General features: G+C 34.4%; 1 protein-coding gene across 14 annotated transcripts in view; it reads right to left on the bottom strand.

Moving 5' to 3' along the window:
* Positions 1-12,099, bottom strand: part of KHDRBS2 (KH RNA binding domain containing, signal transduction associated 2) — a 512,467-nt gene that overhangs the window by 183,794 nt on the left and 316,574 nt on the right. The window contains exons 7-8 of one of the 14 annotated variants that reach the window (XM_039852952.1): positions 5,744-5,844; positions 3,354-3,453 (exon numbers count right to left, since the gene is read on the bottom strand). The exons of the other annotated variants lie outside the window; for them this stretch is intronic. Coding sequence (XP_039708886.1) covers positions 3,435-3,453; positions 5,744-5,844 — 120 coding nt within the window. The 3' untranslated portion in view covers positions 3,354-3,434. Of the gene's footprint in view, positions 1-3,353; positions 3,454-5,743; positions 5,845-12,099 lie in introns of those variants that run through there. 14 annotated transcript variants of the gene reach the window in all.

Genomic DNA, 12,099 nt, shown 5'->3' with positions numbered 1-12,099 from the left:
TTTTCCCCTAAATTTCTGTTTTTGCACAATATCAAGTAGGTAGCATTAAAATAATCAGTTCTCCAACTTTTCTGAGTGGAAGCAAAGCATTTTTTTAAACAATAGTTTAATGGGGTTTCCAGCACGTATCATAACTTACACCTTGTTTGTGTTATAGGTCAGGAAAACATCTGCATATATCTAACAATGAAGTTTTGAGTCCGCTTTCAAAAGTTACATACTCTACAAAGAAGTTATGCCTATGAACTTTGCTTTTTGTCTAGGTAGGTTACCTGTTGCCCCTTTAAAGCCAGGGGCTTTTCCTTTTAAATCTTTATATCCATGAAGCTGTTAATTTTGAAGACAGATCTGTCTGGTTCTGCTATCAGACAAGTGACTGATAGATTTATCTAATTTTTTGACCCTCAAATTTTTTAGTGAGAAAACAACGATTATGCCTCTTACCTTTTATTATTGTTGTGAGTTTATGCCTGTTAAAATCCTAACAGACAATAGACATCTATTAAAGATGACTACCTTTTTTTATCTCTCACTGCTTCTTCCTGTGAAAATTTGCTTGATGTAGAATGGCCATTTAATTAACGTTAAGTCGAATTGAATCAAATAGCATGATAGATTTTAATATACTAAGAATTATAAAGTTTCTGCTAACTGTATTGGCTATATAAATTCAAGATTTTTTTCTCTTGTTTGCTCATGTACTTTATTTTTATTCTTGGTCAAAATCTCATTTGAAAATAAAACATAAGTAACTGAACTCATAAAACTAAAGTACTTATCTTCATCTCATAATTTTATGTATGTAACATTAAGAAGTTGGAATTTTACCCTTTGGGCAATAGGAAGAAATCGATAATTTGAGGAAAACTAATCTGAACTAAGCATTTGAAACAAAGCAAAGAAAGAACCTAAAGATGAATTTTAGATTTTTGAGGTTCAACTAAACAGTAGACACATGAGGAGGAATCCAACCTTGGGAGATGTTGATGAATGGTTTAGATGCAGGCGTGTAAGAAGAGAAATACTGTTTGAATGGAAAGGTCCACAGATAATTGGAGACTCTCGAACAAATAAGTCAATAGGAGAGTCAAGGTTTATGATAGTTTTGGAGATGAAAGCTGAAAATGGAATGTTACAATAATCTTGTAAGGAGCTTAGAATAGAAAAAAGTGAAATACAGCTAGATGAAACTTGTTAGTTTGGGAAGAAATTGTCATGGAGATTGTTTTCTGAGAGGAGGAATTTGGTAGATTAATTTTGGGATGACATTTGCTGCCTAAATTACATATGAAAACTATTATAATCTGTTATCTAAATTTTAAGAGGATATTTTCTTATGTAAAAGAAAATCTTAAATGAGATCTAGATACAAAGTAAAATATATTATTGTTTCATTGTATCTAGGCCTTTATGTGTGTAATCTCTTCTACAATGTATTGCTTAAAATGCTTTAACTCAATTTGGAATCTGAAACAGAAGAGAAATGTTTGCTAAAAATCTGGTTTCTAACATAGAAAAAGTCAGTTCCTACTCAATGAGTAAGTACTTTTTAACCTACTAAATCCCCAAAGATACCTTTTAGAACCTTTTCCTACTCCCTGGGGTATTATTGTTACATTACAATAAACTTTATCTATACTCCTGTCTTCACAACTGGACTCCTTACTGCTGGATATAGTCTTAGAAAGAAGAGAGAAGAACATGGTAAAAGGATATTCTTACATGATTTCCACAAATCCTGTTTCCAAGGAGGAACTACTCTGATAAAGAAAGGAAAACTAGGGTCCCCACTTTTATTTATATTTTGTTTTTGGCAAACACACATTTTTGGGGGTGTCAGTAACTAAAAAAATAAAATAAAGAGGGAGGGTGTGTGTGTGTGTGTGTGTGTGTGTGTGTGTGTGTGTGTGTGTGTAAATTCTAGAAGTTCCTCAGGTTTCTGATAATGGAAGACAAGACAGTAAGAGAAATTTGAGTACCATAAACTGGTAGATTTGCTTGCAATGAGGGCTTAAATATTTTCATATTTCATCCTCTCAGTCTACTCCCTGCAAATTTTAGAGAAGCCTGAAACTAAACTCGATGAGAGTACCAGATGATCAGTCTAGTTACCTGAAAGATACTTGAGTGAGTGCATTTGTGCTCTCCCCCATCCCCCGTTCTCCTTGCAATATTCATTAGAAAAAGCATTGCAGGGAAAAATCAGGAGACCAAGTGACATTATGAGGCATGTGACTTTAGCTCAGGCACTCATTCTCTGAACTCTAACTTCTTTAACATTAAAATAAAGTAGTGAACAGGATAAGACCCTTTATTACAATCAAAAGTGCATGACGGTCTTTGCATTCAAGAGACTGTACATATATGGAGCATGGTAGATAAGATATATTAGATTATGTTGAACGTACTCTACAGATGTGGGACAAACTTGGAAACCAGGAAAGAGAATATGAATTTCAGAATGATGACAGGCAGAGTACTGGCGATTCTCAAGCCACCAGTGCCATCAGCTATAACTGCAACCGAAAGAGGTTTTGGTGTAGTGCAACCATCTGTCTTGAACAACTGCCCCCAAGGGCTTGTCTAAAGAATCCTTACAATCTCTAAGCTTAGTTGATTTAATTTGTCATTTCGTGAAATTCTGTTATATTGTATTTCTACTAGAATTTCACCATATGGCAGTGGTACAACATTTAACAGCCAGAATGTCTAAGGCCCCAATCAATCAGACCTATGATCTGATCAAGCAAAATGTACTTGTGCAGACCAGCTGAATATATCAGTGGTGGGTACCAGTGGCTGGTTATTTATTATTCTGCAAAGGCATAAATCTCAGCCGCATTATTTAATTAAAAAATATTGCAATATAAGTGACCACCAGAAATTACAACGTGGGCTAAAATTGCAGCAAAGGGCACTGGCTTTTATTTTCAAGTAGTTACATTTAGTACTGCTGCTCAGAGAAAGAACAGCAAGAACATTAAAAGCAAGATCTCTCTTATTCTCTATGACACACAGTTCCCATGATTCATATCATGGGAGTTTGTGTTTTAAATATTTTCTTACACCGAGAATAGAAAACAAGAAGAGTAAAGATTTCAAGTTTATTCATAGAGGTGGAGAAGAAGAAAGAAAAAGATTACGCCCAAGAACAAATTGCTCATCCTCCAGTATCCTAAACTTTCAATCCAGCACTCATACCAGTTGCATCTGTAGCTCTCCAGCTCTGTTAGTCTCCATGAGGGTGTAAAATAGAGAACAACTCACTTTACATGGATGTTTGCAAGTCCAAGTTTCTGCGGCAGAGTAAATGTAAATATATGAAAGAATACGAAGAAATAAAAAACCTGTTATTGGTATATTCTCTATTTTACTTCTAAGAAATACAAGCAGAAGTGTTAGATGAAGGTCTTTCCTGGGTCCCTCTGCCAAACTTATCCATTATATGGTTTCCTATAAAGAGAAAGTATAGTTTCGCATCATCAATAATGAAGAGAAATTGTCTTAATTCAAATACTGAGATCATTAAAAGCTATTGCAAAGAACATTTGTAGTTTCCCCAAGTAAAAGCCTTTAGCTCACTACACATCAAAAAATAATAATAATAATAATAATAATAATCACAAAGATCTGTGAGTGGCAGAAAGATTTAGCAGCCACTATTTTCCACAGAATGAGGAATTCATAATGCAAGCAGGCCAAAATCAAGACAAGACTCAATCCTATTTACCCATTTCTATTTGGTTTTCTGCAAAAGCTATTGACAATCTAGCTAGCAAGGCAAGTGGTCTCTAAGTTTTCTTTGACAGAAAATTATAAGGGTGGTGTTGGCAAAACACATAGAACAATGCTTTTTCAACCAGCAAAAGAAAAATAAATTTTAGGATTCCTGGGTATGACCTACCACCCTAAACAGGGTCTTAATTTTTCAGTGGGTATACAATCATCGAAATCAAAATCAACTCAGAAGGAAAAAATGATATACAAACTATTAATTTGTACCCGCTTTTTAAGAACATTACTGTACCGCTTTTTAAGAACATTACTGTAGAAATAAATTAAGTCTCAACTCACTCTCATTATTAATCCTTAGGCCATGCGTATGAACCAAAGATAGAAAATAATAAAACCTAATATATACTTACAATGTTAAAAACAAAAGAATGGTAGAACTCATTAAGGCCAAGGGGTCATTTTTTTACTTTTTTCACCACTTTCCTCACTGCAAAAAATATCATGGCAATTTTCCCCCAGCAGTGCCTAAAGGAAACTTTAAAATGCTTTATGATATAATATTTTCCATTAGCTAACAGTCATCTCAAAAAGGTACAGAGAAGAAACCTATTTTCATCCTGCAAGTGTTCCAAAAGACATTAGTCATCATAATAATTATAAGATACAGGTTTGGCTATAATCCTGAGTGCTGTGGCCAATAGAAGAATCTGCATCTGTTCTAAAAATGATATAAAAATCAAGACATAATGCTAGAAGAAAGATGGTTTATTTAAGCTTAAACTTCAGAAGAAAATTCACACAATTTTAAAAGACAGCATCTTATGTTTTGTGGAAATAATTTAATATTTTAATAGTGGTTAAACACCACTTACTTTCTATGGAGATTTGGACCACAGTAGTATTATGACCATTCTACAGTGTCAAAAAAAATATTTCATTAACCTCCCTCACATGTTCTGGTTATTTTAAATATCAGTTACCTTTCAAAACATAAAAACCTACGATGCATTCTGGTAAATTACTCTCTACTAAGAGGAGACTAGAGCATGAAACAAACAAGAATGTTTAATGGAATACAAATATCCAACCTAGAAACTCTAATAAAAATCTCCTTCCATTGCGTGAAGGCTTTGGCTAATACATAGAAAACCACCACATGTGGATCCCCTCAAAACACATTACAGATCAAACTCATAATCATTCCTTCCACAAAATGGCACAAGAATTGATTTCAATTATTATTTAATACTTATTTCCCTCTTCTGTCAAAAAAATGTTCCATACACATGAAATTGAAGGTCGGCAGCCTGTACTCATTTATGGAATTTTAAGGACTATTGATTTATCACTGAATTTTCTAGTTTTCTCATTGTTACTGGAAGGATGCCTCAGAGTCTGAATTAGATGATAAGATGGGCTGGAATGCTGATAGGATTAGTTAAGACTGATGGAAAGAAACGCTTCTTAAAATAATGTCAAAACGAATTTTATAAATTAGGTTAATATGATTGATTATACTTGGTCAAAATTTCTCGTGTAGCATTGAACTCACGTATCTTATTGCTTTGTTGTGCCCCCATAAAACTCTTCGATATCTGAGTGTTAATCATTGGAAAAAATATGAGGTAATTTAAAAATAAATTAGATGTCTTTGGAAACTAGAAACTATTTTGTACACCTGAGGGTGTTTTTTTTTGTTATTGTTTGTTATTTTTGTGTGTGTGTGCTACACCAATATATAAATAATGAGAGTATTTAATCAAGTATTTATGTTATCAGTATATTTTCATAGGGTGTGATGTTCAGATGGACATTTGCAGAAGGTATGCGTCTTTACTGCATATTTAATTCTCCCACACAATCTTTGTTAAAAATACAGCATCGACTTTTATTAAAGCACCAACATGGTTATAGCAGAAGTTTCAGTACTAGAAAGAAACTAAGGTTACTCTAGAAAGAAACTAAGGTTATATACTCTAGTCATTTTTTTCTTTAAACAATAACCTACCCCATTCCTCCAGCCCTCCATATACACTTTTCTATAAATGTTGCCATTGTTGCTGGCAGATTCAGTGTTTGTGGATCCTGAAGATTATACAATTTTGCATTCTATAAGAAAAAGGTTACAAAATTATGAATACAAATTAAGCATGAAAGTGAATATTTTGAATGAGAAAGGCAATCACGATTAATTGCAAAATTTTAAAAGCTGAAAATACTACAAACTTCACAAAATCCAGAAAATAAAATAGTATTTTTGTTAACTGCCTGATATACCCCCCGTGTTCTTTTCCCATACTTTTGGAGGTATAATGTTTTAATCACTTTCTAAAATTATAATTATTTTCTAGTGAGGACAGAAAAGAATCAGGTTTCCCCGGCATGGTTGATAGAAAAAAACTTATGATAGTTTTGAAAGTTTCAGTTTCACAACTTACGACTGGTTATGTTATAGACTATTAGGATTATTGTCAAATTCAGGGACACGTCTATCAAATTTCTCTCATAGTTGAGCTGAATGATATGAAAGAGTTTTACACAGAAAAGATCTGGCCCCAAATAATTCAAAACTTGTTTTTCCATCACTAAATACATATTTCCTGCACTGGTGCCGCAGTTCACAATCATATAGCAGTCAGACCTCCAATCATGAATACTTATGTCATAAACTAGGTTAGCTAGTAAGAGTATTCCTGGAATCATTTCTGTACCAGAATGTTAAGAATACCTAAATTATGCAAATAAAAATATTCCGCTAAATGCAAACTAAATGAATTTCTAAGACAAAATTCACTTAGCAAGATCTCACAAACAGCCATGCCCACTCTAACACCACTTGACCCAAGAGAAAGTGTGATAGGCAGAGAAGTGATCTCAGCTGATAGCAAGTAAAATAAATACCTTACTTTTCCAACAAGAGACATGATCCTGTGAGCACAATAATCAGAGTCTTCGAAAGGAACTTTTTTTACTGCCCACCCCTCCCTGCTGGAGCCCTCCTTTCTGTCTCCCCATTCTCACCCCCAACCCACAGACTCACATACCTCTGAATGAGCCTTGATTGCTCTTTCTTTTCCTCCCACATCCACTTGTCATCAAATCCTATTGTTTCCATATTCAGTGCTATCTTTGGCCTTGATATTTTCAATCCCATTCCTATGCTCAGAGCTGAGGCCACATCTCAGTAAGCCTCACTTATATTCATTTTCTAAATCTTGTCTCCTTTCTTCACTCTGTTCTCCAATCCACCCTAAACAACTGAGAATTATAAAATTCCTCCAAATATTAGTTTATCCTCTGCTGAAAAACCTTCCGGTGGCCTTTTATTACAATATGTGAAGTTATGACCTCAGCATTTGCAGTCATCTGTAAACTCCATTTTATTTCTATGTTTGTCCAAACTGCCTTTCCAGTTTTTGCATGGAGCTTTTTCCTTCTTCTCTCTACTCAGGTTATACTAATTCATCTTGGTCCACTACTAGTTTTCCTTACCCTCTTAGAGGTTTTGTAAAACACCCATACTCATAGTGATAATTCCCTTTAGAAGTAGGTATAGTCTCTCTTTGGCAATTAGTATATGCTATGTTATACTTTCATTAATTTAGTATTCACATAAAATATATATGTATGTGAGCGTGAATATGTAGAATGTCTTTCTAAAATATCATAAATAGGTTCAATTCAATTGCTATCACCAAGCACTCTACTTAGGGCTGCAAAGATAAAATAAATTTAAGAAACACTTTCTGCCTTTAGGATGTTTAATCTTGTAAGTAGGAGGAAATAAGAGCAAAAATCACTTCTAATAGAGAGAGGAGTAAGAGCCCTATATAGCAATTACATATTATGTGTTAACTGTTAGACTAATCTTTGTCTTTTCCACTAGGCAGCATGCTTTTGAGAGTAAAGGTAGTGTCTCTTTAATCATAGTTTTTATATTTCCAGCACCTAATTTCTGGAGGTATTGAGTTCACCATTGGAGATGTTCATGTAGGGGCTGAGAGATGTCTTAACTATCGCTAAGGGGATTCGAACACTGACTAGTTGCCTGGATGGGAGGTATGAAAGACAAATGATCTATATTTATGTATGTGAGTTCTCTGTGAGAAAAGTACTCTGTAGAGTATTTTAATGTGACAAAATACAGAGGTTTTGGAGAGAGAAAACTAGGTGCAAGTTTCAATTCCAAGCTTCAGTTTTTTCATCTAGTAAAATAATCAATAACCGGTTGGTCATGATATCATGAGATTAAGTGAATCAATATACAGTGAATGGAACTCAGTAGGTATTCAAAAGTTTAAGTTTTAGTTTACTCTCTTATCCGCTATAGAGCTAATTGGCTTCGTATTTTGTTGTGTGCCTGTTTTTCTGAAATCTACTTTTCAATTCCCTAAATCTACCTCAATCATGATGATGGATCTGTAAAATGTAAATGTGTACTTCTTAGCAGAAGGTGAATTTAAAAGAAGCTTTAAAATATTTAAAGTTTGGATTACGATGTGTAATGAACTAAAACTCACATTTTTTTAGACTCAGCTAACACTAATGATGATTCAAAACAGTGATCTCATTTACAGTAAGCTGTTTCTTGTCAGGCAAGCTGCAAGGAGTGGGTTTGATTACCTATATATATTCTCTGTGGTCAGAAACTTAATGCTGAGACTCAGCAGGGGAGAAAGAAAAGTCTGAAGAGTGAATTGGCTTGTAGTGCCATTTATAATAAAGGGAAGCTTTGCTAAGAAATTTTATCTGAAAGTTAAGAACTCCTTAGGATTTTCACCATCAACTCAGCATGGTGCTATTATTTTGTTACTGAGACACTTAAACTTTGTTTTTCTTACGCCTTACAGAGGAATCAATAGTTTAAAATTAGAGCGGAGTAGCTGGCTCTTGTGTGTTAATCTGGGCTTGGTACTGAGACTTCAAAGATTGCTGTCAGCAGTTTACCACCCATGTATTAAACTTTGTGTGCACTCACTGGTTTATTCATAGAAAAATTAAAATATAACATATGACAGATTTTAATAAAATATGGCATAAGAGAGTTTTTAAAAAACAGTATCTACTTTTTCTTGTTATCAACAGTATGTTATTGTAGATTTATTTTGGTAAGTCTGCCAAATTCATAATACTTTCTTCTTCATTGTAAACTAGTGTCTCCCTCATATTAGCCTTGGGGTTGGGTCCCCAATAATCATGTTTATATTTTATGAACTTCACCCCTACCCTACTCTTGCCACTGGTGGCTAATCTCAGACCTAATTTCCAGAAACACCTGTCTAATTGTTTCTAGCTGACTCACTAGCGTTAGGTACCTGACAATCCTGAGTGAGCACGCATCTTCCACCTGGGGATCTACAATAGGCCTGAGAGACAGTCAGCCTATCAGTAGCTGTGGGCAATGAGAACTGGACATGTAAATGTGGCAGCCCTAAAGTGGACATATTTCACCATGTGCTGAACCATGTTGATCAAAGAAGCCCAAAAATTCAATCTGTAGATTAAAATAGAATAGAAACATATATGCTGAGAAAACAGAGATGAGATACAGAGGGAGATTCTTGATCTTTTTCTAATCCTCGGTCCAGACCTTTCTTAAAGCTTGATGGCACTCTTATTATTGAACTTCATGATCTTATATTCATATAACACCCCCAGGTGTGTTTGTTCATTTGTTTATTTATTTATTTATTACTAAAAGAAAATAAAATTGCTTCTGCTATTTGCAATCGACAATGCACAATTAATTCATAAAGGAAGGTAAATGTGACTTTAATGCGTCCATAGATTATCCCAGGCAAAAATTAAAGAATATTTTACATGATGAAATTTTATATAATAGTTACTTTATACAGAATGTCTATAATGTTCTAGGTCATTATGCACACATGTTATTAGTACTATGAATATTATTTCTAATACTAATGTATATGATATACATATTATATTATTTCTAATATCAGTGCAATCTGGTGAGGCTGAAATGATTATCCCCACTATACAGAAGGGAAAGCCAAGCCTCAAAGTGTTCATAAATTACACAGCTACTGACACAGCTAGAATTCAAATCAGGATGCTACTGTCTGTTTCCAAAGTAGGGTCCTGATCCCTTGGCAACACAACAGACTTTGCTGAAGGCCAAACACCTTCAAATAGGTTCTCACACTGAACTTTCCTCTTCCCCTGTGGCATTCTTTTTTTCAAAAAGTGACGCTTTGATTTGTTCAGTCCAAGGTTCAATTTAACCTTCACTTCACAAAAACTTCATAAAAGCTACTCTTTACTTCTTTCTTTTTTTCACATATCCTCCATCTATTCCATCCTCAAATCCTAACAGATCATTTTCACAGTACATTCGGAATCTGACCTCCTCTCATCCTTTCCAAGCCATAATTTTGTCAGTAGGAGACATTGCAACGAGTTACTCACCAGTCTCCCTGTTTCTACTCTTGTGTCCACCCCCGCCCCATATTTCTGTTCTCCATGGTACGGACAGAATAAACTTTTAAAAACATCTATCTGATCATGTCACTTTCCAGCCCCCAAATTTCCAAAAGCAACATGAATTGGCCTGTCCACCTCTTGACCTTATCTACAACCTCTCCCTCACACATTCCGCTCCAGTTTAAGTGCCCTCCTGGCTGATTCTCAAATATTTCAAGCAAGTTCCATTTCAGGGCATTTATGTTTGTTGTTTCCTTACCAGAGATGCTCTTTACAGAGGTGGCCCCTTGACCTAGATCTTCCTTTCATTTAGGCATTTGCTGAAGTCTCCACATCAGAGAGACCTTCCCTACTGCCCATTTTATGCTACTGCCTTCCCTCTACTTCCCTTCAGAGTCTTTTTTCTCTATCTGACATTACTTTATTCATTTACTTGCATATGTTTGTTTTCTGTCTCCTTCCACTAAAATGTAAGCTTTATGAAAGCAAATATTTGGTCTGTTTTGTACATCTTTAGGACCTTCAAAACAGTACCTGAGATAAGATAAAGGCTCAGTAAATAACTGAGTGAATGAATAAAAGGGATTAGATAATTTAAAATCTAAGTAAAAAATTTAGATTACATGACTTTACATATTTTCTTTTACTTACTTTAAGAACCATCCTCCTCCTAAGTTTCCTCTTTCAGAATAGAACCTTTTCCACCCATGTTTCTATAAACTCTTTATGCTTTTGTAGCTTACTCTTATATGACTTGTATCCCAGTGATTTATTCACTATAAACTGGAATGCACATGATTGGCTACAATGTTTCATCAATCTTGTTCTCTTTCAAGGTGTCCTATATTTGCCTTGTACATTTTTTGATTAATGACAGTGTTGACCACTATTATCTGAAAAGCTTTTCTCTTTCTTTTAATTTTTGTAATAAAGATCTAACTGTTTAAACCTCTGTTTGGAAGACAAAAATACCACAGTGGTGATATACATAAAGATGGTACAGTTAGAAGGTTCCTCAGAGACTATAAAATGACCCCATCACCCCTGTTGTGGATTTTAAGTCCACTCATTCAATGAGTACTTATTTTGCACATACGATGTCTCAGGGAAGCGATGGCCTAGTCCTGATTTTGAAATTTCCAGATGGTTTAAGATTTTAAATATTGAGACCTGGTGTTATGTAAAAGATACTTTAGATGAACACATTTACCCTTTTCTCTGGGAAATGGATTTCTAACAATAGTTTCTCTTCATGTTTGCAGATATTAGTTAATGTTTCCTATTTAAGCAGTAACATTATTCCTAAAAACTAACATAATCTCAGTCTTAATATATTCTTAGTGACACCTATCAACCATGTTCACTTTATTATAGGGTTAAGTTCAGTTGGTGATTAAACAGTCCATTGAACATTTATATGTTTTGAGTGGCCAGCATATGACAATAATTGCCCTTAAAGAGATTACATTTAATAAGTAATCATTCATAGATGACATTTAAGAAGACAGCATCTTTGTGGATGATTGAATGAAACAAACACCTAGATCAGGAGATGAGCATGCTGGAGAGGTTAACGTCAAAATGAATGTTTCATAGGATGATGATCTGGTTCACATCAATTTGATTTAACATTTATAGTGTACTTACTGTGGTTACACAAGTGAATAGAAGACTGTCCCTTTTTACAACTTTCATAATCTAGTTGGAGAAATGGAAATAGGGACTAGAATACAATGTGACCTGTGGAATTATAACGACCTGAATGAAAGGTCAAAGGGCGTATCAAGAGATACAGCAGATGGGAAGGGAGGGAGATGTTTAGAGTCATTGCATTTCTTCTGTTCATTCTACATTTTTTTTTAATTCTTCGTATCTGCTAATCCCATATCTTTTGTATAGTGAAAGAGAGAATAAGGATAT

Source organism: Pteropus medius, unplaced genomic scaffold, assembly GCF_902729225.1.
Source record: "Pteropus medius unplaced genomic scaffold, Ma_sr-lr_union100, whole genome shotgun sequence".
In the NCBI taxonomy this organism is placed as follows: domain Eukaryota; kingdom Metazoa; phylum Chordata; class Mammalia; order Chiroptera; family Pteropodidae; genus Pteropus; species Pteropus medius.
Note: the sequence above shows the minus strand (reverse complement) of the source record. Positions and strands in the feature narration are given on the sequence as shown.